Source organism: Lineus longissimus, chromosome 9 (genome assembly GCF_910592395.1).
Source record: "Lineus longissimus chromosome 9, tnLinLong1.2, whole genome shotgun sequence".
Taxonomy (NCBI): domain Eukaryota; kingdom Metazoa; phylum Nemertea; class Pilidiophora; order Heteronemertea; family Lineidae; genus Lineus; species Lineus longissimus.
This window is the reverse complement of record NC_088316.1, coordinates 15634565-15662427: the sequence shown is the minus strand read 5'-3', so window position 1 is coordinate 15662427 and position 27863 is coordinate 15634565. Positions and strand designations below refer to the sequence as shown.

Below are 27863 nucleotides of genomic sequence, written 5' to 3'. Positions count from 1 at the left end.
CTGTAACAATGCATGGCTGTGTCTGGCTGTAACATCTGGATTGCTTTATTTTCATTGCTCTGGCTGGTTGTGACGTCAAGATAACTTGAGTAAGCATTGGTCTGGTTTTATCCTTGGATTGCCAGCCAGCTGTTTGAGTAGACCCTTCAATAGTCATCCTAATCATGGTCGAGTTGATAAAAGAACTAGGCCAAGAGTTATTTACAAGAAGTTTTTATTTCACAAAATGTATTGGCTGCCATAGGAAACCATAGTGACTTCACTCAACGAGAACATTTGGCAGTACTAAGGGTGTCCTTTTAATAGAGAGGTTCTAATGTACGTACATGCACATGTTACTGATTTGTACATTACTTTTGGTTTGGTACGATAGGATGTAGAACAGTGACAATAGCTTGTCAAATTTAAGTGATACTACTATCAAGTCACTAAGGTTAAAGTGATAATACAATCAACTTAAATACTGTGGAAGGGTCGTATACATATTTTTTAGTGAATTGAGCAAATCAAAAATAAAATGCTTAGTCAGCATTTATAAATTAAAAACTGTCTATAGCACAGGATACCATAACACTATAAGTTGTGTGATAAGAGACGCATGTCAAATACCAGAGCTAAGAAATGGGAAAAGGATCACACGACTCGAGACACCTTCTAGACCAGCAACTTCTATGTCATAATTGTCCTGTAGAGAATTACTTTTACCACTTTTCACCCGACATCCATTTGCGATAATAGAACTGAGCATCAGATTCGAATTTCTGTATCCTTATCTGAGCGTCAATACAGATGGGTATCTTCTCATTTTGTTGACAATAGAAGTAGAATCCAACAGATACAGCAAGCAGCAGCACAAGACATGGCAGAATAACGCCAAAACAGACGGAGAAACCTAGAAAAAAAAGATGCCACAAATTAGGTATTGATTTAAATTAGTTTGATTATAACCTAAAAGTAAGAATGTGGTCAAGAATTTTATACATCTTGGTTGTAAAAAGTATAAAATTTGTAGCCAAGAGCAGTAGAGAAAGTTTGTGGTTTTCTATAACACTGACACCGACAGCTGGCACCAAAGGATTTTCACATTAGATTTGAATGGCAAAGAAATTTGTCGAGGTCAAAAGAGTCATCCATCCACAGGGAATCTATTCCACTTTGGAACAATTTCACAAAATTTCGCCAGCTCAAACTGACGAAGAGGCTTAGAGTCCGTCAAAGTTACAAAATACGAACCTGAACTTTTTGTCTCTGAGACATCTATATGATCACCTACTCCATTTGATGATGTTTTCTCTGGAGAAAAAAAAGAAAGAAAAGTTTTATTGATATTATGGCCCAATTAAAATTTTTAGATAACAAGGTCAACGTTGATGAAGAAAACCTGTAACCACTAACAATCTTTTTTTCTTAATCCAAATGAAACCATCATTGAAACTAAAGACCTATCCATGTTGATTGATTCAGGTTTTACCAAAAAAACTGATATAAGTTCTGGCTAGCAAACGAAAACCAAAGTAAAATATGTATCATCTCAAGATAACTACAAATATTACCTTTTCCTTTTTTCTGTGCTTGTAATTCTGCTTCTTTCTGTTTCTTAAGTTCTGCTTGCTTCACCAGATATTCTTGCCGCCGTCGTTCTTTATCTGCATTCTTTTCTTCTTTCTTCCTCTGTCGTTCCATGGCCTCCTCTTCCTTCCGAACTGCCTCTTTTTCTAGAAATAGGAAATATCCAATTGAAGAAATGGGTCACAGAAGGGCAGAGTGACCAAGATGAAAAACCTTTATTATCTGGATAAGAGATTAGGACTGTGTTCTTTCATTGGTTTGAATTAACACGGAACCTCCCTTCGGGGATGACTCTACCCGAAAGATGAATTTGTAAGAGAGGTCCTGTATGATGTTGGCAGCCTTGATGCAACACTGTAGGCAGAACTTGGAAACAACAATTCTAACACACCTCTGTCAATTTTTAACCGTTTCTGCTTCTGTCTCTCCTGTTCTGATTCCACCTCTTTCATAAAAGATACAATCTGGAAGTAGAATTATTACTTTACATAACTTCAAACCACCGTACTGAAATATGTTGTGTCCTGTTCTTAACTGACCAGTCTGACTAATAAAAAACACATCACAAAGCTGTGAAGTGATAGACACTGTGGTCATGTACTGAAGTTCTGAAAAAGGTGTCTTCAGAGAGGCACTCAATGTTGGATGTACTGTGCCCTCTTTTTTCTTTTTATAATCATCAAATCTGATCAGATTTACACTAGAGGACTACGTACCCGCTGTGCACATCTTTTACACTGACTATCATCCAAGCAGTCCCCTGCCACCTTCTGAAGATGAGGATCCAGTGGGTTGTCTTTCACATCAAGCCGTCGCAGATTCTTCAGGTGACAGAAACTGACTGGTAATTTCTCCAACTTGTTTTTGACAAGGTCAAGATTCTGTAGCTTGGACAAGGCACCAAAGTTCGATGGTAAACTCGTCAACTGATTTTTGCTGAGATTAAGACTCACTACATGTTTCAAGGTGCAGAAGGAATCCTGTGTGAATGGACAGATTTTATAATTAGACAAAAAACTAATCTGAGAAGACAGAATGAGACAAAAACACCTCTCATGGCTATTTCAATGTACTGCTAATGGGTTAATTCGGTCCTGCAACATTACATGATTCCTTCAGTGCTTCTCATTGACCAAGACGAGCGTAGTTGCTACCAGTTGCTCTTTCAACAACACATACAAAGCACTACTCAACATGTTTGGGTGGCCATGGGAGGAAGAATTTAGAAACAATTATAATTGGACCTTTATAACAATCATCAGAGTTTTTAAATTTATTTTTCCAATGTGGCAATCCGTCATCCTTTCTAGCATTTTTCGGAAAAAACATGTCACATACATGTATTATACTTACTGGTAGCGTAACAAGAAAGTTACATGACAAATCCAGGTTTGTGGCCATAGTCAATGGTGCCTGAAAAGAGCCGGTATAGTTCATTATATACACAACATACAAGTCTCTCTATTCATGTTAAAAATCACACACATACTTTTGCAACTGACGCACCATTTCATGTGCCCAAATCAGACTTACAAAAGCAGCTCCTCTCTGACCTGGCCTTGTCACCCAGATATACAGACATGTCCTATACAATATATATCCACTGTCTATCCCCCACCCCTATTCCTAAAACAGTACAACCTGACAGTGACCCCCCCCCCCAAAATTTGGGTAACCCCCAAAGTTGAGAAGTTCCTTTCTTTTGATCTACTTTGTTGTCATTGTACCGCCAACACGACAACAGTTAATCTTTACCAGGTCTTTGACGGGTACTACTGTCAGACTGCTCAAACTTAGGTCAAGCTCATTGCCCTCGAGCCGGTCTTTGATGTTTTCTTTGGGCATTTTTGTCATTTTTTGTCGTTTTCCAACTCCACGTAAACCGGAAACAGAAAATCACTACCAGCGACTCATTGTGGTGAAAAGTAAAACTAAATCGGGAGCATGTCAAAAGTTATTCCAAGATAACTAAAAGACCTCATCGTAACCCAATCTTGACACTAGAGGCGCTGATTTCGTTCTGAAATTTTTTAATTTCGGCACTGGGGCGAGTTTGATCTTGACCCGCAATGTTTTGAAATCGCTAAATCACTCACCATGAGAGTCAGGATGTCTAAACGTAACCGGGGTATAAATTAAATAAATGTTGATAAGATGCAAAACCCTTGGTGGTCAAGATGTACACCAGTCACGTGGAGGGCCGGGTCACGTTTCATTTATTTTTGAAAGGGCCCCTCAAAGACTTTGGCAAGTCACATGACTTTAAAATGGACCCTGTCAGCCATGTCAGCTGTGATCTATTTATTTGAACATTTTCTTGTGATTTCTTATTCCTTAGTGTAATCTGATAACTTTAATGCAAAAGGTAAGATGTTGATTTGTTCAGAAATTGATATTTAGTGTGCCAATGCATGGACCTGCAGAAGTGTGTCTTAATAATACCTCCATGGTGAGACTGAGAGTGTGTCAGTGACAGTGACTCACATTGTCACTCAAAATCGTATGTTACCCATTCTGCATAGCTTTCATTACAGAAATGAGTTTTATACTTGATGACAATGGCATGGGCATGGATGCTGCCACCACTGCTTTTCCTAACATGACGACCGCGGCACCAACAGAGGCTCCATTTCCAACTTATGTTGGATTCATTGCAGCTGGAATTTCTTGTTTCTTCTTTGGAAGCAATTTTGCACCGATCAAGACATTTGAAACTGGTGATGGTAAGTCTTTCAAACAGCGCCAGTCCAAAATGCCAGGAATGCCAGATACCTAATCCATATTTCATCAGCTGATCTTACAAATTAAATTTTTCTTCCACTTCTCCAACATCTGTCCCAAGCATCCTTTTACTTCTTTTAGGCCATGCATCCTACTTTTATAAATAGGCCCCTCGGCCTACCTAGTATTTATTGGTTATTGTTATTTATGTGTTATTGTGTTTTCAGCTTGTTGGGGGCAGCCTTCTTTAAGGCAAACCATTCTCAAGGCCAACATCCTCAAATACATTTTGAATAAGGGGTCTCTCTTATACTAAAATACTTAGGAAGACTTCCTTAGCCAGTTGCTCTGTGAAGTTCAGTAATTTCCAAAACTATAATCTTATCTTCATTTCAGGCATGTTTTTTCAATGGGTTATGACAACAGCAGTGTGGAATGTTGGGTTGATTGTGAATGCTGTGCAGGGATTCCCAACGTTTTATCCACTGGCCATGTTGGGTGGGTTTTTATGGGCCACAGGTATGTATTGTGTAGAAGTCACAGTGTTTGTCTCTTAGTGATAAATGACTGAGCAACTATAATGTAAACAACATTTAGGTTGGGTCAAGAAATTGTAAAATATGGAAGGAGTAGAGGACATATGAAATCCATCCATATTCCAATGCAATACAACGTATGAGAAAACCATCTTATCATTAAGAAATCAATGCTTAGATATGCTAATTGTGTTAGAAGATTCTTCTTGGTCTAATTTTTCAATATATATTATGCTATGTCAATTTCAGGAAACATCTGCGTTGTGACCATTGTGAAAACCATTGGACTAAGTCTTGGATTATTGATATGGGCTTCATTCAATTTGATATCTGGCTGGGCAAGCGGAAGGTAAGACCAGGATAATGGAGCTTTACTTGGAATTGTACATGTACTATGCAGTGACTAATTTACATGCAGCCTTCATAAAACAGAATGATATGAAGTTCCTGTGGGCAATCTTGCTGTGGTAGCAAAGCCTTATCTATTTCTCCTTATACCACAGCTGCTTGCCAACTTAGCAAATTGTCTTCAATAGAGAATATCATAACCTGTACCAGTAGCTTATAGTGGAATCGGTAGCTTATAGTCGACTCCAAACCTCCAGCAAAAATCCATAGGGTTACCAAGCTGGTAATAATGATTTCTGACATACCGGTATACAGAACTGAATAGCATTCCGCGAAGTTACTATTTATAGCTCACAAGGTCATTTGCATATGATATTGATGACGTTTTAGTCACGTGACAGTCGGACATCGACACTTATTTCTATGCATTTGAGCTTATTTCAAAGTCAATTATCTTTGACCCTGCATTGTTTTTAGCATGAATGATACCATAGAGTCAGAGAGAGAAATATTCAGAACAATTATGTAGTATTTCCAACACTCGGACATGTGCCAGATTGAATCTAACTGCCCTAGTTAGAAAGCCTGAATCCATTACGAAACCGCATGTTTGTCCAACATTGCCTGTAATTCAGCGATGGGGAAATAGAGGGCAGCAGCTGCAGTGACGTCATCTTCGCGGAATGCTATTCCAAAAATCCAAACTACAGTTTTAACTTTGATTTATTGAAACAATATCTATGGTCTTTCATCTGTCTCAAGTGTTTTGTTATCCTAGCACATGAGGCACCAGGAAGTGATTGCTTGATCAAATGAAATGAAATGAGTTTTGACAGGACCATTTATTTTCTTCTTTGACCTACTGTACTATCTGTAATTGTAATCATAACTCAGTCATGTGTTATTTTGAATCATCCTGCTATGACATGGCGCTTTAGTTTCATTTAGAAGTGTTTCAAGTGATATTTTTTCCTATCTGTTTCTAGATTTGGTTGGTTTGGCATAAAACCAGAAGTTCCTAACAATTTAGCATTCAATTATGCCGGTGTTGGTTTGGCAGCATTAAGGTTAGTAAGAAATCTTCACTCAACCCATATTTATAGACTAAACTTTTTATTAGTGGTTTTGTTAAATTGCAACTTTTGCATACTTTCAATTTAGCATTTTGACAACCCAATGAGGTTTTCTTTTTCATGGCCATAAACTTTTGCTTTTATCTGTAAACACGAAAATAGAGAGGCTCAGAAAGATCTGAGAATCACCACCTCAGAATTGACCAATGATTTGCTTCGTTGCAGCGCTATAATATATTTGTTCATAAAGCCAAGCATCCAGCAAATAGAAACCGCCAACGTCCCTATCGAATCTTATCAACCTAAACTGCCATCTTCCGACGATGAGGAAAGACTTTTAACCCTTTATGGAGTGAGTCCGCTGTGTTCAGTCCAAGGTTGATTGCGCAATAACTTGTCTGGAGTTGGCCAGGCCCATAGTCCCAGATTATTTCATTGTTCTCAGTCTGTTGGGTCTGTCATTTACTTTTCCCATGCTACCGTGAGAGGAGGTTACTTGCAAAGTAAGACAGATGAAAGCCTATGGGAATATATTTATATGGCATTTGTCAGCCATGTGAACCAATCTAAAATGGCATGTTAAATGCTGATGGACACATACAATCCAAACAAGTTATGACCATTTGGACTTATTTCTCAGCTTTTGTGGTTTGCTTTTTCCATAGTTCGCTTTTTCCTTTTTTTTAACTCTGTGCATTGTTCATGGATGTATTTTGTTCTAGGATTGATGGCATTTATGATGTTTCTGCATGCAGTTGTTCAATGGAATGGGTTAAAATCATGCACTGAAATTCTCACTCTTCTTTGGTTCTTTCATTTTGAATTACAAAATATGAGAGAGTTGAGATGTAGTAGACTGTCTTCCCACATAACAGTGCTACACTTGACCAGTCAAACGACATGATGTCCCGTACTTGCATTTCAGGATAATGATGTCGATGTTAAGACCAAGAGATTTCATTATTGAAATTGTCAATTGGTGACGTCATGAAACCGATGCGTCATGACACAGGAAAAAATCAGATTTTTCCAATTTTTTACATGACAACTTGACTGAACTATTTGATGTCATGTGTATGGATTCTGTCAAGTACTGTACTCTTACGAAGGAATGTCGGTTTTTAAGCGGCAAATTATATTTCTATTCTTTGGCTTTGCCAGGGCTGTTATCTTTCTCTTCATCAAGAGCACCCCAAACGGCCAAGACCGCATGTCATCCTACCCTGCTATTCATTCAGATGATGGGCAGAGACGTTATTTACTTTTTGCTTCTAATAAGGTCAGTTGGGCGTCTAACCTTAGAGGACTGAGCATAACACATCTTAACCCTTTTGTTGTGGGTGACATATGCATCATGCGTGCATGTCCCATCACCTCATTCCTTTCACAAGCTGTCTATGTGTACTCAAAGCACCAAACCTAAGTTAAAAATGAAATTGTTTTGGCTTTTGGTGATAAAATTACAGTTTGGAACTTCTTTAAAAGTGCCAGAGCTCTTGCAGCCTCAGTCTAGTAAGGGTTAAACACTGATTGCTTTTCCACTGTAGATAACGTCACTTTTTGATAGAGTGATGTCCATTTAGTCTGCTCCTATTTTGCTTCTTCATGTAACTGTGTTTCCCTTTTGTGTGTTCCCATTTCACCAATCCTGTTATGCCCTAATAATGTACATAGTTCATGCACTTGTACCTCAAGAAAATATTGAACCCAGGTTCTGCACTTCATCCTCACTGCTTAAGACATCTGCACCATGTGTTTGTAGCAAATAAATCAATGCACTTATTTTCTGATGACCCAATATTGTTTTAGAGCTCATTGATATCCTTACTCCTAACTTAACTTTCCCCTCTGAATTGTCACTGCAATATGTGCCAGCTTAACTTTTGCCATGAGAATATCCATTGCCTTTGATATCAAAGTATACAAAACCTTTGATGTGCAAATTGTTTTAATCAATGGTCTTGATAAAAGGAACAATTTTGATGTGAAACTACACATGTACGTGTACTCTGTTACATTTCTCCTTTAAAATCGAATGATCTTTGTTGCAAGTGATACAAGATCTCTCTGTCTTTCAGACCCCAACCAGGCGGCGTGGTTCCCTCACAGGCAGCGGTTCTCACACAGTAAGCAGTCAGTCCACAGTACAGATCTCAGGCGGGGATGATGACACAAATGGCGAGACGTTCATTGACCGTCTTAGTCCATTGCAGAGAAGAATACTGTAAGCACATCTTGAATAAACCTTCTACTGTTTTTTAGGAATTGGTAAATGTTCGAAAATTGAATGAGGTAAAGACTTTCATTCAAGTTAATTGTCATTGGGCCTCTATGCAATTCAATTAAAGCAACTTAAAGAAGTTGATGGAGTCTGGCCAACCATGAAGACAGTCAACACAGCTTTGGTTTATATGCATGGCAATCCTTATTGAGAAAGGCTTCGATCTCTGATGACGGTTTTAGTTGTGACTTTGCAGAGATGAACAAAAAGAAAGAGTAAATATTGATATGAACATTGAGGCTTCAGGCCCGCCTGTCACGTGACAGAACTCTTAGAGCTATATGCGGAGTCTTTGCGCTGTTTTTAACATTTCCATATGAATATTTCAACTTATGTCGTCATCCTTTCCAGTGGTACAGTGCTGGCTGCTATATCAGGTGTATTCTATGGCCTGTGCTTTACTCCTGTGATTTATGTCCAAGATAATTATCCTGGCGCTAGTAAAGATGGTAAGTCTTTCAGTATAAACATGTAGAATACCACCTGAGCACATGTATAACAAACACCCTTGCACGTAATGAAAGTTAAGTTTATGCTGGGCATCTATTTCGGAGTGATTTACTTCTCAATTTTTATCTATCAGTCTAATAGTGTCATATTGAGTCGTAAGAAGTACAGTCAGGGTCTGATTCCGTTGTATCCTTTGTATACCTGTTTCATGCTTTCACAGGTTTTGTGGTCTGTCAGAATCGTACATCAAAATCTATCCAATGCCACTTGGTTTTCCACATTTCCCCGCCATATTCAAGCTGGGAAAAACTAATCAACCAAATCTCCATATTTTCAGGTTTAGACTATGTGTTTGCACATTTCTGCGGGATCTACGCCACCAGCGTGTTCTATTTTTTCGTATACTGTATAATCATGAAGAACAAGCCTCGAGTTTACCCAAAAGCCATTCTCCCTGGGATTGTGAGTGGGGCGATGTGGGGTGTCGCACAGACGGGCTGGTTCATAGCCAATGAGACACTGTCGGAGCCTGTCAGCTTTCCTATCATCACAACGGTAAGTTCCTATAATGATTCAACATATTGCATATACATGTACAACTCAACCTCTGACTTTATTTTCTTCGGTTCTGGAATGAGGTTATCTGTCTATTTTACATCATCCTTGAAACTGACCGATGATATCTTCAATATCTGAACTGACGGATGCAATAAAAAGTTACAGGGTCAAACTTTCGACCAATTTCAACACAGTGGGTTGCTTACTATGAACAACTCTTGAGTTGATGATCTGCATATGATCAGATGTGGTTGAGATGGGATTCCAGTCAAGACTAACCTAGTTGCCCAACAGATTAGATTGAAAGCTGCTGCTGTTCACAAGGGGAATAGGATATTTTACATCGATGTCGTTGTCTTGTCATTACCTTTCTGTCTCTTTCACAGGGTCCTGCTCTGATAGCATCCTTATGGGGAGTCTTCGTCTTCAAAGAAATACAGGTGAGGTCTAACATATATTAAGGAATCATTATTTTGCCATCTTGAAGTCAAACAAAAAGAAACAAGCTGAAAGAAAGCTACATGTATAAGAGGACTATTTGCCAGCAAATGTTGTCCTTCTACTTTTGAGGTGACTGTACACAGCATGTAATTTGTGTTGTAGCTTTCTTCTATGGTGCTTTGTTAAGCTTGAACAAAGTGTAAATCCACTCATTGCTCTCTTGTCTTCTTTTTAGGGTTGCCGAAACCTGGTCATCCTTGTGATCGCCTTCTGTGTCACCATCAGCGGGGCACTTCTCTCGGCATTCTCAAAGATGTAGTACAGGACTTGAACAACAGTTTGGATGATATTTACATGTATACTCTGATTCCATGACTCAAATGTTGAGAATTCAGAACTTTACCGCATTCATTCAGAAGACATGTGTATCATAATGTCGGCCTATATGTATAAGAAACAGGACTTTTCTCTTGGCACTCTCAAAGACGGAGTAAAAGCTTACCGACAGACACAGAGATAACTACTTAGATGAGACTTATACTCAAATGTGCAAAATCATTCCCAATGCATGTGGATTTTAATTACATTTATGTAAGTCTACATGTACAAGAGTGAATGTGAAAGAGGACAAGAGGACCCTTCTCTTGGCATTCTCAAAGATGTTGTGGAGGCTTGTGAGCAAATATAGAGACAATGGCTTAGATGCAATTTAAACTCTAATAATGTGTAGAATCCAAATATGTATATAATTCATTCGGATTACTTGTGGATCATATCGTAGGCCTACATGTACTAGGAAGTGTGTAGCATTGCATGCCACTTTGAACAGTTCTATGATTGTCTGCAGCGAGCATGGGAATGGTCTAATACTCTGAAGAGAAGTTTCTTTCTTAGCCGTTTATATTGTTATATCGGTGCCTAACTTATTCTGTGAATGTTACATAATATTTAGATTTGTCTATTTACGTGTCCTTTGTATTAAATAAAAAACATCTGCCCATCCATTTTTCTGAGCAGGTTACCCATATGCTTGTTAGGTTGTTCCTTTTAAATGAAAGGGCAGTAACAAAATATTTGAACCTTTGTACGTGTTCAGTTACTTACTATATTTTACTTCATGTACTCAAATTTTTAAATGATGACGCTGTAAATAGTAGAAGCATAAATCTTGTAAATAAATTTTGATAAAAGATAGTGATTCAATGAAGGACTTGCCTTATTCGATGTTCAGGGTCACCTAAAGCCTTCCTAAAAAACGTGGAGTAGCCTGTACTCTGTACTGCTCCAAAACTGTGGAACCAGCTGCCGCAAAAGCTCCATAGCTCCTAAAGGCCCACCTTTTTGCAGTTGCCTTTGGGGCTCCATAATACCCACTCGCTGAGTAATTGGAGTGCACTACAAATGCCAACATTGATTGATTGATTAACATCCATCTGCAGTGGCATGCTTAACACACACATCCCCCTTGGACTTGGGTGGAGGAATACTCTCTAGAATAACCTCTCGAGAGTGCCGAGCAGACGCTGAAGAAGTCGGAGGAACTGTCCCGTCAACTAGGACGGCATCACAGAATATAGCCGATTATGAAACACTGATGCTATTTGTTGGGGCAAGCACTTCACACATTCATCGCTCAGAGTAGCTCCACTTCAGCCAGGACGTTTTCTCCCTAGAAATTACCTTTTGTTGAGATCAGACAAGATGACGGGATGTGCGATATCCACTCCTTTGACTCGGTATCCTGTGCGAGAATTGGCATGACGCACGGGTCTCCTCCAATCGGGGTGTGGAGTGTGGTGTGGAGTGAAAGCACCGACTTCATGTGTCCCAATCATAAATTCATGCACTTTTTACGATTCAGAACAGGATTATTAAACGCTGGTCATGATAAAGTACTTTGCAGGTAACTTAACAACAAACCAATTTAAGGAATATTTTCTTTTATTAATGATACTTTTTTGATGCAACAAAGAGAATTTGGGTTATTAGCCAAAAATGGAAACGGGTTCATGTTACCTCACAGAAAATAAAGACTTGGTAACCATCCTCAACACATAAATATACAATTGATTTGTGAATGTTTTCGCTAATACCACATCTCTATCTCTGTTACCTTCTATCCAGGAAGTTTCATTACCACCGGTCCCTTGCATTTTATTTGAGCTTTAAAGCTATTGGCATACATGAGTATTGTGAAATGTGTCCCAGATTCTGCTACCCTTACTCGCAAGCAGTGGCATGTCCCAACCCCTTTTTGATTGCCCCCATTCTTTGACCAAGTTCAAACAATCTATTTTCTTCAACAGGTTCTTCATAATCACAGGTTAATAAAATTTGTTATATGTACAAGAAAATCAGAGAAGTCTATTAAATAGATCACTAGAATTTAAACTAATATTTAACTAACAAATCAACAACTACAAAATGTAAAAATATCTCTATGTTTTGCATGATGATTTTAAATTAATTCCTCCTCTCTCCAAATAATTGGATTCAAGAAACAATTTAAATACAATTTAAAGCTCATCCCATGAACTATTGTGTTTGTTCAATGTGTGATGTACCAGACCCGTTTGGGACTCTTTCAACATGCACAGCAGTGACAGGATTATATACAAAGTAAAAGTCTTGTTTCAAATGCATTCAAACATCATACTAAAACTTGTGTCCTAACGGTACTTATAAAGAAGCCGCAAATCAACATCTGCGAGTTATTATTTTGTTGGTTTTTTTTAGGGAGGGGGGGACCACAGCCAAGGGTCAGTTGATAAACATCTACAATTTAGAGTTGTCAAGTGTTGTGAATGGTGCAGTGGAAACCGTAAAGGCTGTTGAGGTCCCAATGATCTGCAACGCCTTGCAAAACTGAAATTGTTGGCAACTTAATGAACTAGAGCACTGTGCAATAGCTAATATAATTCTATAAAATCGAAGAAATATAATATACACCGTTTTGTACAATGGATGGAAATACTTCTTCACATACACATACAGACATTACATAGTACACATAACACATAACAGGTGATGGATTTACATGTTGGAGTCATAATAGGGCTGGTCAATTGCAGACGTGAAGTTAAAAGCTCTAAAGAAGACGCAACATGTACATCACTTTCCAAAAGTCACAATTTCATGAAATAATGAGCAAATAAAATTTGAGCTCAGTTCTTGGAACAAGTGAGAATCATGGAACATATATTTTACTAGCTCTTTTTGGTGAAAACTAGTTGAAAATGATCATTAAACTCAATTGTGAGATGTGGAAAGTGAACAACTGCGAAAAATATTGACTCTACTAGTGCTTTGTGTTGCCCAATAACCTATCCCAACTTAATTTACTTACAGCTTACAGTAGGCCTATAACACTGAAGAAGGCCACAATTAGCATGGAATGTATTTAAGTAGTTTCTACAAACATGCCAGGCTATTCAAAGTTCTACACAGAGCTAAGTCATACTTGTAGGCCTTTCAGTTTCTGCCGTCATCTTCATCTTTCTACATAATGAGAAAGAGGGAAATCTGTCTAAAAACAGAGATTTCACATCCCAGGCAAATGTATCTAGACCAGTCCGGCGTCCTTTGCCATCCCATGGAACACAGATTTCTTGTCCTTCAATAGATTCGACGGAGAATCAAACTCTTTTACTTTTCCAGCATCCAGCACCATGACTCTGAAAATAGTGAGAAAAATTTCATAAAGAAACAAACAAAAATGCTTGATTTTCTCCTTGCAAGTTGTGTCAACAGTTTGGCCATCAACATGGTTGAAATTTCCTACTACTTTTGATGTCAGGTCATCTGCTGCCAGAACGTTGAATCATTTTGAGAAAGTTCATCAACATTTTGACAAATTTGGAGAATGCAACCAACGACCAGCTCCATAGTAGCGCCCTCACCTGTCATAGTCCATTATAGTATTCAATCGGTGAGCAATGGTCAGAATTGTGCAATCGGCAAATTCCGTTTGGATCGTTCTCTGAATAAGGTCATCTGTTTCAAGGTCAACCGCTGCAGTTGCTTCATCTAAAATGAGGATCTTGGTCTTTCGGAGCAGGGTTCTTGCAAGGCAGACAAGCTGGCGTTGCCCAACACTGAAAATGAGGCAATAGTAAATGTTCAGCCTGCAGCAAATTTGATTAAATTGGGGCCAATTAAATTGTTTGTTTACTGACATACAGCAAGACTTTCACTTTGTTTGACATCTCATCAACAAAGGTGTTTAGATGATCAAGTAATATTTCAGTGGCCTTCCAACATCTGGATCGATTTATTGAAAGCTCACCTTAAGTTCTGTCCACCTTCGCCGCATTCAAACAATAAGCCTTCAGATTTCCCCCTTACAAACTTCTTCAAATGAGCATTTTCCAGTGAATTCCAGATCTGTGCGTCTGAATACTCATCAAATGGATCGAGATTCATGCGAAGGGTTCCCGAGAACAGAACAGGATCCTGAAATGTGTTGTTTTGGTTAGTTACATAAACACACATTAGATGGCAGCACCGCCTTTATGATTTTTGTAGCATTTTTTGCAAAACAAATTATTCCTTTGCTCTTTTCAAAATATGAAATCATAACAATCATATTCTGTAATATTTTAATTAAAAGAAGAGAAAATAATTCAATGTTGACAATACTACAACTATTTCTAGACACAAATAATCTACGCATTGCTCATTTGCAATACCGAAAATGAAGCAACTGGAAGAACATATGAAAGTCTTGGCAGTTCTGGAGTTCACTTACAAGCAAACATTGTGGACAAGATTTGTCTCTTAACTTTATCCAGATGGGCTGGAACAGTAACATGGTCCGGCCCCATACTTCAGAAACAATACTAGTATCCCGTCCTTAAAGCGAACTGGAACCGCCAAGCCAGTTCGTATGACCTCGTTTTCATTTCCCGCGTATCGGGTGATCAGAACGAGGCATGAATGAAACATGGCGCCTAGCTGTCAATAATTCAGTGACGTCACTACTATGGAATTTACTACGAAAATTCATGAATGAAAGATCGCATGACTCACGTGATTCTCACATGATTCTCAATAATAACAAATTGAACTGCGCATGCTCGGGCACTGGGGGCGGAGCTACAAATCTGAACTCGACTTTCTCGGGCGGTGAAAGTCGAAAAGTTGAATAAATCGCTCGGCGGTTCCAGTTCGCTTTAATGCTAATAGTTTGCACAGACTGACGTGTTGGTGACAATCGATCTGTAAACAAAACATTTTCATGTCTGCTGCCAATTACCTTACCTGAGGAAGGATGGTAAGCTTTGATCTAAGCTGATGCAGTCCCATCCTTGCCACGTCACACCCATCAATCACGATTCTTCCACCGGCAGCCTCGATCAGACGGAACAGCGACACCGTCAGGGAGGACTTCCCGGCTCCAGTTCGCCCGACGATGCCAACCTGAAAGTAAAAGTTGTAGAAGACAATCAGCAAAGCTAATACGTAGAGCTAAAATCACGATCACAGGTTTCAACCCCACTATAACTGGCATTGTCAGCATAACAGTGGTGGGACACCAAAACCCTCATCAGCAAAATAGCCTGCGACCCGAGAGACAAGGAATTTCAGTTTTACCCTTTGGCTACAATGACCAAAGTAATGGTACTTACCCTCTCACCTCCACTGATGTGGAACGTGATTCCTCGGAGGACAAGGTCAAGACCATCTCGATACCGAACGGAGAAGTTATCAAAGTCAACTTGACCAGTCGCTGGCCAGTCATTTGGTGGTGGGTTATCCTGGCTGTACCATTCAGCTTCTGTGTCAATCTCAGCATACTCCTTCACGCGCTCGACGGACACAATGTTGGTTTCCAAGTCGCTGGACATGCGTACCATCCAATTCAAGCTACCCGTGACCTGTAAATAACAGTGTTTTTCATTGACTTTTCCACTCATTTCACTCTAAAAACAAATCCAATCCGTAACCATGGAAGTACATTTTTACAAGAGATCTGGTTAAACTTCTCCAAGTGAAGGACAGATGTTAATTCTTAAAAACTTGGTATGCATATTCTCTTAAATGCACAGATCCCCTGGCATTCCTTTTGATTCATTCTGAAACAATCATACCTCTTTGAAGCGAGGCCAACTCACCTGTAAGGCATAAGATATAGAGAGACCAACGATACCCCCGGTGATCGTCCCTCGGCCTAGGACGGCAAACAAGGCAGCAGAAAACACAACAAGGCCGCCAATAAACTCAAGTCGGAATCCAAGCCACCTGAAAGAGATAAGTTCAACAGAATGTGAGAAACAACCGTTTTCATCTACATGTTATGAACTACCTCTCCAATCAAAACATCTCTCTATTGAGGAGAGCACTTGTCAGTCCCGAGGGTGTTCTAAAAAGAGAATTCCTATTGTATTTGAATATCTCACCTGTTGGCTGAATTACCAGTGAAATAGTAGACCAGATTCTTGTCCACCTGTTCCTCACTGGTTCTGATGAACATGGCCTGTTTCATGTAGGCTCTGATCGTGCTCGCACCCGTGATCGTCTCGCTGAAGTGAACATAGATCGGCGAACGCGTCGTGGACTCGATACGCTTCAGCTGACGCGAGGTGGGAATATAAAATTTCTGGAAAAAGAATTAAGATAAGTTTTGAAGGACTACCACAACTGAGTCCTGAAAGTGCAGTAACCTAACTACTTCTTGTAAACTTGTGGCGTTGTTTCATTGTCTCTGAAGCTATTCCTTGGTACGCCCAATAGGAACATCAAATAAGCCAACTTAAGGTTCATTAAAGGTCACAAGAGAACACCAAACAGGTGAAAATTGCCACAAGCAAAAATCTTTTTATACACAGCCTTAGAGGTTACTCACCTGGATGAGGACATAGATTATTGCAATTGGGACAACAACTGCCAAAAACACTGGCGTACTGTACGATATCACCACAACTGTACTGATCACAGTAAACAAAGTGTTGATGTACGACTTAAATGTCTGCGGTAGGATGTTGTCTATTGTCTCGATGTCTCGTGAAAAGCGGTTTACGATTCTGCCAATAGGTGTCGTATCGAAGAAGGACATTGGTCCTTTGAGGACGTTTGCCAGCATATTCAGATGCATACGTCTAGAAGCCAGAACAGTACAGATGGCAAACCCAATGGCGTACACCAGCACAAAGGCAGCTGGAATGACAAGAAAGATTTGACTCAGTTACGTGAAACAGATAGTGATAGCGGCGATATTGTCTTCTTCTGCACTGGCGAAGCAGAGTTTGTTTTTGAACAGTACTGTGTTAATATTTAAGGCCAAGTTATGATAGACGAATGGACAATTTCACATCTCTAGCTTTCCCTGGCGTTGACACTCAAGTACTGAGAATATCATAATCTTTATTACCTCAAAGGCAAATATATACATGTATACTGTTATGGAAATCACCAAGACAATAGAAGATACGATAGTCATGTCTCTTTACTTCTTCGGAAACTAACCTTGGGCAACACCCAATCCTCCATAAATTCCCAAGTAAAAATCACGCTTTGCAACGTAGGCGGATGAATTAGTTGCGATGGATTCGTTCTTCATGATTGGGTCTTCAGTCCAAACGCTCAGCCAGACATTGGCACCGACCGATGCTGCCTGATACAGGGTAAACATCAAGAGACAGGGCAGAACCAGGCCAAGACGCAGGGCGCTCAGGTAATCGAGGATGACTGTCCATCTGACCTGCAAGGGAGAGAAAACTGATTGCCAGTTTGGAAATACAGGTCTGAGTAAAATTTAAAAGTTTTTATTTTTTGTCTGATTTCGAAAATTCAAAGTTCCTCAGAGAACTGGTGCATGGATCTTTTTGATTTTTGGAGGGAAAACAGGAAATCTTCTAAAATTATCATGTCTCATCCCTGCAGGGTGCTTACTTACCTTTCCAACCTCACGTTTCTCATCTTCGATCAACTTATCTTTCTCCTGCGGGAGTTTTTCCACCTTCTTCTCGCCCTTGAGAGAGTCTCTTGACAATGCCCTCTGCAGGACTGGAGGTGATGACGTCGACTTGTTACGTCGCCTGAAACACAAAGATACTGGCGTGAACATGGACTGAAAATGTGTTATTCTTCATATTTAAAAAAAAAACTCTCTAGCAAGTTTTTGAAAATACAGTCTTAAAATGCAGGAATTCAACCTTAAACTCAAAAAAAACAACTACCCACTACTCGAAACTGTTAAGCTTTATCAATCAATCTAGCTTATCTTGCGCTGGTATTATAAAGTTTTGTTTAAAAATCTCCATTTTCATGAACGTTTCTTGAGAGGTTTACGATATCAAGAATTAAAAAACTTCTGTCCCCGTGAGACACTTTTAGAGAAAAACTACATGTATCTATAGACGATATCACCAGTACCTTGGACTTCTGCCTTCTTGATCACTTGTATCACTATAAGCATCAGATGTCACGCTCTCTACCCTCTGAAGGATACGGGTTTTGATGTCACGGACTGTAATCAGAAAGTTGCACAATAAGACAAGTCTGAAACTTCTCGAGATTGAGAATATATGCCACGACATATATATATATCTGATGAAGTTGTACAAACTAAAATAATTTAAAGACCTGTCTGGTCTCATATTCCATCGAGAATCTGCCTATGACACATTTTATACCAACCCAAGAGGTTATGGTTGTCTCACCAAAACCTGTGGACATTGAAACCAAGGACTTTTAGGATCTAGAATCAGTCCTTACGGTGGCCACGAGCGTCATCACACAGGAGGTGATGGTAATAAACTTACTTTCTGGGTCTTCCTCTTCATCCTCCTCCTCCTCCCCATTGAGGAGGTACGTCTTCAAGAACTGTGCGAATGGTCCATCATGGCTGAGAAGCTCATCATATGATCCCACCTCTGATATCCGCCCGTCCATAAGTACAATGACCTGGTCTACAAATGGCAGCCAGTGGGCTCCATGAGTCACCAGGATGCGTGTCTGAAATCAAGTAATTAGAAGATCAGTCAGTCATAACGTTAAAGAACCTTTTTCCATCTTATGTACCGAAACCTAAAGACAGCCTTGTGAGAATTGGAAACGGCTAGGAGAGTCCAGAGCTTCCTTCTCAAATCTAGCCAACAACACATGTGTAGAGTAAAGACTGAAAGAGCAAGGAAAGAGGGTCAGAGGATACGCCAGTGTAAATATTCTCCCGGAGTCAGCCCAATTCACAAGCCTACCTTATTTTTCAAGATTCCCTCTGGTCCGATCACCTTGTCAAAGATGTGCTTTCCCACATGGGAGTCAACGGCACTGAGTGGGTCATCCAGGTAGTAGATACCAGCATCGTCATAAACGGCCCGGGCAAGACTTACACGTTGCTTCTGTCCTCCACTAAGATTAATTCCCTGAAAATTGACCACAAGATTATTGAGTGAATAATCCTGGTTCGTTTAGTGTTGACTAATCTCCATTAGGCAAACTCTTGATGAAGAAGGGGTGACTTGATTGGACTATGGTTGAACACAACAATACTCTTTCTTACTTGGATTCGGTCTTTCGCTTGCCCCGGTTAAGGAACCAGCAACAAGAAACCTGGCAATGGAGGTAAAGTGATCTGTCCAACACTTCTTACCTTTTCACCGATTTCTGTCATGTCCCCACCCTGTAGAATCGCAAGATCTGGTTTGAGAGCGCAGGCATCGATCACCTGGTGGTAGCGGCTCTCGTTCATCTGACGACCAAACAGGATGTTGTCCTTAAGTGTTGCATTCTGGATCCAAGCTTGTTGCGCAACGTATGCAACAGAGCCCTGCAATACAAACATATCAAAGATTAAAGAGTAAAAAGATTTCACAGTTGAGTGTAAATAACCTGATGCAAGAGTGAAAGGCTTCAGGAATGGGCTCAACTTCCAAAATGTGTTCATTTGATTAGTGAATTCCATCAGCTTACCCTGACGTTGACACGTCCCCTGCCCTTGACCATCTCGCCAAGTAGAGCGGAGAGAAGAGAGGACTTTCCAGCTCCAACTTGCCCTACAACAGCGACAAGTGCGCCGTCTGGTATCTCAATGTTGATGCTGGAAAGGAAAGAAGATGATGATATAGACCTTATGGATTTCCATAATTCCATTAACTGGGAAGAGACCCAATTAAGGGTCATGATGCCATTACTTCTGTTGTCTACTGTCTATTGAAAGATCACATGTACATAATGGGTGATCAGTGGTGTAATGGGTCAGAACGCACTGCACACGGAGAATGTGGGTTGGGTTAAATCCTCGACAGGATGCATAAACCAATGTTTCCTCTACGAATATAAGTACAGGTCTGAACAGCCACAAGGCCTTTCAGAGACAAACTAACACATCTAAAATATCTGCAAGCTAGGTTCCCAGTTCTTCTTTGGTGGTGAAAGTAAAATAGAACCCTTACTTACTCTGACAAGATAGGTTCCTGGTTCAATTCCCAGCTGAACGTACCATCCTCAATGTAAATAGGGTAAGCTGAAAAGTTAGAGAAATGCACAGTTACTTGAATGAGACGTCTGTATTTGGTACAAAAGAACGAAAGTAATCTTTTCAGTTTCCTCTTCCGAAAATATAGTGCTGACCATAGAACTTACGTGCATTTTCATCATGTTGTACGCTGTCAGAGTCAAGATCCTCGTGACTGAGGAATTTTCCGATACGTTTGATGGATACACTGGCCTGGAAACCAGACAGAAAAAATTATCAGACAACATGAAGTCGTAGAAGAGAGATTGCCCACCTTAGTGCTGGGGAATGTTTTTATTTCAAGTTTGAAGACTCTATTTCAGTTTTGTATTTAAAAACGATCACATGAAAATAAGACTTTCAATATTCTTGGATGTTCCTCAACAATAACTTCATATTGCAATAAGTGACTTTGGCTCAGGGGCTCACATAAGCACCTAGTGCAAGGAATCCTGGTCGTACATTTCATTCAAAGACCATGACAATAAAAGTGAAATGACTTGCTCGAGGTCTTCACGAGAGCGACACACAGCACCCCCATAAAAATGTTACCTTAAAATTCGTTTACTTACTGTAATGATGTAACTGATCATCATGGGCAGCAAGTTCATTGGGAATCTCAGAATGTTAAAGAGAGAAAGCGACGTGAACGCCTTCGAGGATGTTAGCACATTCTCAGGAGACGATGTTACGAATGCACCGAAACATGCAAGAGTTACCTATAGATATAGAGAGAGACTGACTGACAGCATGTTATGCAAACTATGCACAATTACAAATTGAAGGGGTCACTGCAAGGACTCGGTAACCGACACTATACATGAATGTAACTGTTAGTACTTTACATTATATGTCAAACATGTCACATGTTTGATTACTTTCACCGCGCTTCAGATTGAACTCATCCAATTTTTTTTTACTGTGGAGGTGACTCGAGGTACTTCCATTTCCTATCATATTTCGGCCAAATAGCCAATTTGGACACGGTGGAACTGATTTCTTCACAATGAAAATCACACTGTCTGCCACCTTGTCAGAATATTATGGGATGAGCCCAAGAAACCTACTCGGGGAGGACGGACCTCACTACAGTCAGTCGCCATAGGCTCTAGCTGTGACATGAGGGGGGGAAAGAACGCAGTGAAAGTAATCGTACACGTTAACTGACTATTATATTGAAATCAAAGACATGCTGTTTTAGGTCATGTTTACTGGTACTCATTATGACTTACTGTAATGATGTAAGATACAACAGCGGGTAACAGCATCATCGGTACACGCAATATATTGAACAGCGCTACCGCTGTGAAAACTCGGCCCGATGAGAAATGTTCGGGGTCAAACAGCACAAAAACTGTAAAGCATGCCATCATATTCTAGAGGGGAAAAGAAATTTGACATGATAGCTATGAAGTGCTGTAAACCACCAAATTTTCAGAAAGACTCCTCCTGACGTGACCCAGATAAAGTCTTTACATCAAGTGCCAGGATGAAAACACTTCTCTTTTTAAACATACAAAGATATCAATCTGAGATCAAAGCCGTGAAAATGCTATCGATTTTTCAAATGAAGAAAAAAAAGGTTCCACTTACCATAAAAGGAGCACAGGTCCAAAAGAATGACCCAATGGCACTGAGAATAGCATATTTTTTCAACGTGATCAGCTCTTTCTCTCGGATAGCAGATATCTTATCTTGAAACGACTTCTCCCACGCATACAGCTTCAACACTTTGATACCATTGAGAACTTCGTTTAGCAACTTGACACGGGCATCTTTCAGCTTCATCTGGGTTATCTGGAAATGTCCAAGTGGTTAATCAATCATTAGAGTGTTCCAAAGTGTACACTGTGATAAGTTCTCCAAGGCGATTACTATCACACAAAGGAGAAATTATAAAAAGGAGTCCAGTCTAATCCTTGCCATTATCACCAGCCAGGCCATTCAACTGATAACAGTGCCCCCCTCCCCTCAAACTTTTTTTCTTCAGCTCAAAACTTAGTCGAGCATAAAGTTTACCTGTAGTTTCCTTGACTTTCCAGCAATAACTCCATTGATCGGAATCAACAGAATCATCACGCCGACTCCGGCCAAGACTGACGGGCCAAGTTCATTCCACAGCAGCCAGATGGCGAGAGTGATCTGCAAGGGTGCCGAGAATACCATCCAGAGATAACCTGCAACGTCTTGCAGGCGCTGGGCATCCACGGACATCAGGTTGACGATCTCGCCAACTGTCGAGTCTTTGCGGGCATCGTTGCTCATAGTTAGAGCCTAGCGAGGAAAGAATGGAAATATGAGTCAGTATCAGAAGTAAAGTTTCTTTCCCTTTAGGCCTTAACACGTGAAGAAGAACAACTTATTGAAATCATCTTGTCAAACCGCTAACCTAAAAGTCCAAAACTGCTAAATATAATGGCTACAAATAATTTAAAGTTTACAGAGAGTTGCATACCTTCTTGTAAATTGCAGCAATAACCGAAGCCTTGATCCTCGTTCCACAGCAAATACTGATGTGGAAGACTTGGTGAAAGAAGAACGACTGCACTAGTGTTGTGATGAAAAACAAAGCTGCAAAGAGGTAGCCCTTCCACATTTCCATGCCAAGGTCCTCAGTGAATCCTACCATCAGTCTGAAAGGAAGGTTGTACAATGCATGACACTGACATTAGTAACCAGAATATCAGTTCAACTGCTCTTAAAGGTGTAACTCCAGATGGGACAAAGCATTTTCCAGAAAGGGGAGTTCCAAGTCATGCATATAATGCACTGCACAAGTGCTAGTTACAGGTAACCCCCAACATATCAGCTTTGGCCCAAGGCCGCGACCTTTTCCTTCAATATCAGAGTAAATAAGGATATCGTATTTAACAAACTGACTCACTCCTACACTTACTTTAAAATCATTGGACTGACGAACTGAAGAACATCATAAACAATTTTACAGCTCCATGCCCGGATGAAATTTGACCCAAACGTTGTTGTGAGGACCTTGAAAAGAGAAGGTCCACCTTTGTCTTTCTTTGGATCCTTGATTTCAACCTCGGCTTCTGCTGGATCATTTTCTAGGAGAGGAGCTCGGCCATTGGTGGATATTTGTCGATCATATTTCGGTCTCTGTAAGTTTTGTTTCCTGAAACAGACCACGAAGAAGAATCGTTTACGACTGAGGGGTCTACGACATCATGGTGTAAAACAGTCTACTCTTAAGCCCAGTAATGTGTGAAACCCTTGGTAAAAATCAGCCACAAAAAGTATAATTTCTAGGTTTTCTGATGATTTCAAAACCTCTTATACCTTAAATTCTCCAACAACGTAACCAGGTCTGACAGAGTGTAAGATTTCCCCCAAATGTGTAAGAGTCATATTATCATTTAACTTTACCTTTTCCATCTGTTAAGTTCCTTTTGCCAAGCTTCGTTAAATTCTGGTGCATTATTTCGCGTGATATCTCTTGGATTTGGGTCAAATATATCTGTTTCCTCTAATGGCTTTTTGAATCCCTGAATAACTAGCCTACACAGAATACAAAAAAATTTATTTCATTTTGTGAGCAAAAATTACATGGTACTTTTTCAGCTGACATAATTCAAATGTATCAAATGAAAACACCAGAACTGGTTATTCTTCTTTCCCAATTTCTACTGCGTCTGGGAAGAAGGAGTTTTTTGGAATCAGTTTTCTCACAACTACCACTGTTCAGGCACACTGAGGACCTCAAAACTCATTTTTAGTAAATTCAATAATCAAAGGTATTTATAGGTTAACTGCAATCCAGAGAAGACGTAACGTGCAAGGGAATAAAAATCTAAGAAAGGACTATCATACCCATTCATCCACCAGAAAGTCAATCTTCCAATGAATGAAGATTTCAGCTCTGGACATGCATTCTGAAGAAAAGAAGAACGTAAGATTCTTTAAACAGACTTCAAAGATGTGGCACAAGTTTGCAGTGTACATGTACTGGAACGTGTCTTGGCTCTCAATACAAAATGTATGTGTGTCTAAACCAGCCAATTTGATTCCGATTTGATTCATTTTGTTATTGGCCCTCGAGGATCCTTAAAGCTCGAGACTAAAAGACACTATAGGCAATTTGAGAAGGATACTACATGCATTAAAATACAAAGAACATGGCACACTTACCTCGTTTGTGTAAATCGGATCCAGAGGAGGCTCGTCAGCAAAACAGTACAAGAGGAACTGAATCAACAGCAGCCCGTAAAATACGAAGAATGTGACAAAGCGGTACAAGTCGTCTATTGACCCCTGAAAATAATTTGAAAATGTTGAAAATGTTGTCTGGACCTTATAATTCCTTCAGTCATGTCACAGTTGGTGTAATTTTGTTACATCACGCATGTTTTGCTCAAGGATACGGAATTCCTCTTTTCTGTTTCATGTACCAAATTTGTTTCTCGATGGATTGAAACCATTTTATAAAGTATTTGAGACATTTGGCAAGACACTTTACTCCCCTTTCTTACCTCATCTTCTGTATGTAATATCTTTGAATAGAACGGTACAATTCCGCATAGCACCTGAAGAGCATAGAACAGAAACAAAACACCCGAGGCCAGGAACCCCTTCGCTCGTTCTACCTGCACCAAAATAGTTGCGACAACCTGAAGAGTAAACAGAATTTTGAATGAACATTTTGTTCTCTTTCTTTATGTGTGAAATAACAGTCCTGCAATAATCTCACTCTAGTGAATGAAGGAATCATTTGGTCAGGCATTAACTGGCACTAACTCAAACTTCTACTCCTGATGGGTGTTAAAATTAGTAACAGCCATACTAGTAGTGAAAGCAGGATCTAATGTTACATTGAACTTCAGCACAGAAATAGTTCACTGCAACAGAAGTACTTTACAGAAAAACATTAAAATTAGTTTCCGGCCTCTGAAAGATTTTAGTTCATGACCAGAAATGGCACCTTTGAGTAGAATTGTTTAAAAGTGCATTTTTTCGGTTAAAGTGCGGAATACCTGGAAACTTAACAGCTCATTCTTGGACTACTTGAATGAATAACACAGTTACATCATTCTGTGTACCCAGTAATAAATAACAATAAGGTTCAAGGCAATTTAGCAATGTAGAGAATATGTAGAAAGCACACTACAGAGCAAATCCAGGGCCTATAATTTCAAAAGATTATAAATTTCAATACATTACCAGGATAATAGGAATTTTAAGCCAAAGTATTGTCTAGTGTGACCTTAGAGTGGTTAACTAAATTTTGACCTGTCCGTTACTGATTTATGAGAAATGTTTCAGTTCATGAATCGCCAAAATTAGGTGGTTTGAAATTTTGGCAGTTCACAGTTTTTACTTTTGCACGATTGCTGGAAATGAATAAAAATCAAACTTACAAATGTGACAGTCTGTATTGATGGTGATACAATACCCACAAGAGGGGGAGGGGATGAATTGCTGAAGTCTCCTGCTGCTTTCAGGACATCAAGGAGCTTCGTAAAGCATATCAACATGCCAATAACCTGGAAAACATTCAACATATCAGAATTTTTCAAAAACATTCCGTAATTTGAAATTTGTAAATGAATTTGAAAATTTCAAATCAAGCCGAATACTCAATACATTTATGATTTGTCAAATCATGTCACATAAAATGGACACGTCTAAGCTACATCTTTATATTCAGTTTTAAAAGTGTATCATGGTTTTTTTTACACCTGGTATTTTATTCATGTACACAAACTACAATAGGAAAATTCAATGCTAAGTTCAAATACTAAGAGTACATTTAGTTATAATGTTGGCCAACATGACATTGTAGAATGTTTGTACTTGTACCATTGTACAGGGATTTGTACTTGTACGCTATGCTAGTCATCTGAACTCATTAAAGGGGTACGCCATTCGTAATTCCTAGTGGTCCAGTTCAATAGAAATCCACCAATACACAATGCCGTACTGTGGTTATTATAAATAAGACTTCGTATAAACTTGGTATTCATAGTATTTGTATATCAGTCTACACAACGGCAATGCTGAAATTTATATTTTGAACGAAGTTCCGCACTAGGATATTTTAAAATTCTTAATTACAAATTCAAAATGTTTAACGAACGGCGTAGGCCTTTAAGGGTTGACCATACCACATTTTTGGCTGAAACTTGAAATCCTAAAGCAATTAGAAGTTCTTCAAAATGAAGTGAACGCCGATTAAAAACCTGGGAGGTTGTTCTCTTGAAAACAAAGACGAGACTAACACTTGAAGGAATTCTAATAGCTCTATACATGCTTCCCGAAATTGGTGGCTTGCATTGGAACTAACTTTTCCCTCTTATCCGTCATTAAAGGCATTCAAGTGTGTTGGTCAACCATGACTATCTCCTTTGTCCCTCCACCATAAGGCCTAGTTTCCCCTTATGACATCACTATTTCGGACACTCAGCGCCCAATTTCTGGAAAGGTGTATAGGATCTCAAGTTCTAGCCAGAATGGTGATGCCTATGATCAACCATTAACTGACTACAATGACGTCAGGGTCTTTCCAGGCCTAGCACTTCGATCAGTTGGGTCAACGCTGACCGGTATGAGGAATAGTCAGAATCTCAATTAGTCTTACCGTCCTGATAGTATTGAAGGTGTTAACAGGTATGGCAGGGCCTTTCGCCTTGAACAGGGCTGTAAGGTAGAAGGGCAGTACCAGCCATAGGAAACCACATGGCAACCAGATGAGAACGGTTTGCTGGAAGCATGGTGTGAAATCTGGCTGTGACGTATTCCAAGCTAGGTTGTCAGACTAGAATGATAAAATGAAATCATTAAGCAAAACTGTATGCCAACTCCTAAAGGTCTGAAGTAGGAGCCTGTGGTTTACCTGTAAAATAATTTTGATAATACCCCGGGATAATACCCATGAACCCTTTGACCAGGTCGATTTAAAAGAGAATCATTTTCTATTCTAAAAGGTCAAAGCCAAATCTGTCATCATACCCATAATACTGACAATTCAGAAACTGGAATATGATCAAGGATGCATCATTAATGTTTAACACCACATTTTAACCCCAGTAATTGACAAAGTGCCAATTTCATCATTGAATCATGTGAACTATATGGTCTATCTATAGCAGTGACCTCAATATTCATAAATGACTCTATAGCTATTAGTAGTTCAGGTACTGATCATGCCCAATATACAATGTATACACATATAACACACTCATTGACAACTGCAATTTTTGAGAGACACTTCTATCTACACTGAAAATCATGCCAAACGGGTCAATGACAGCTAGATCGGTTATAGAACTTCGATCTTACCCAAAACTCGGATCCGCAGAAGTCTTCGAATGTTCCCATATTTGTTTCCTTTTTGTAGAAAACGTTACTTTTGAGAAGAAAACGGAAGAACTCTGTTGCACATCAAGTCAGCATTTTCGCTTCTTCCTCGACAAGCT

General features: G+C 39.5%; 3 protein-coding genes across 4 annotated transcripts; 1 reads left to right on the top strand and 2 right to left on the bottom strand.

Annotated features, from left to right (window-relative positions):
- Window positions 1–203: 203 nt before the first annotated feature.
- LOC135493647 (leucine-rich repeat-containing protein 59-like) lies at window positions 204–3466 on the bottom strand. The gene is made up of 7 exons (XM_064781136.1): window positions 3325–3466; window positions 2923–2982; window positions 2286–2549; window positions 1961–2033; window positions 1554–1715; window positions 1234–1293; window positions 204–892 (listed from the first exon to the last, which is right to left on the bottom strand). Exons 1-7 carry the CDS (start codon window positions 3421–3423, stop codon window positions 702–704), a joined length of 909 nt encoding a protein of 302 aa, XP_064637206.1. The 5' UTR covers window positions 3424–3466; the 3' UTR covers window positions 204–701.
- Window positions 3467–3826: 360 nt separating this feature from the next.
- On the top strand, window positions 3827–11180 carry LOC135493807 (transmembrane protein 144-like). 2 transcript variants are annotated; one of them, XM_064781389.1, is made up of 11 exons: window positions 3827–3934; window positions 4104–4292; window positions 4687–4809; window positions 5076–5175; window positions 6161–6241; window positions 7409–7526; window positions 8326–8471; window positions 8880–8977; window positions 9316–9533; window positions 9923–9976; window positions 10213–11180. In XM_064781389.1, exons 2-11 carry the CDS (start codon window positions 4106–4108, stop codon window positions 10294–10296), a joined length of 1209 nt encoding a protein of 402 aa, XP_064637459.1. In that variant the 5' UTR covers window positions 3827–3934; window positions 4104–4105; the 3' UTR covers window positions 10297–11180. The 2 variants fall into 2 exon arrangements, with proteins under 2 accessions (XP_064637459.1, XP_064637458.1); XM_064781388.1 differs by lacking the exon at window positions 7409–7526 and adding an exon at window positions 6473–6599.
- Window positions 11181–11900: 720 nt separating this feature from the next.
- LOC135494163 (multidrug resistance-associated protein 1-like) lies at window positions 11901–27863 on the bottom strand. The gene is made up of 29 exons (XM_064782002.1): window positions 27727–27863; window positions 27026–27202; window positions 25806–25931; window positions 24921–25058; window positions 24580–24702; window positions 24262–24323; window positions 23818–23949; window positions 23330–23566; window positions 22889–23066; window positions 22453–22707; window positions 22027–22230; window positions 21006–21152; window positions 20562–20646; window positions 20376–20442; window positions 19890–20016; window positions 19570–19746; window positions 19175–19342; window positions 18740–18932; window positions 18351–18444; window positions 17872–18013; window positions 17442–17676; window positions 16822–17132; window positions 16376–16575; window positions 16091–16217; window positions 15605–15853; window positions 15237–15395; window positions 14263–14429; window positions 13877–14071; window positions 11901–13651 (listed from the first exon to the last, which is right to left on the bottom strand). The coding sequence occupies exons 1-29, from the start codon at window positions 27763–27765 to the stop codon at window positions 13540–13542; spliced, it is 4626 nt and encodes a 1541-aa protein (XP_064638072.1). The 5' UTR covers window positions 27766–27863; the 3' UTR covers window positions 11901–13539.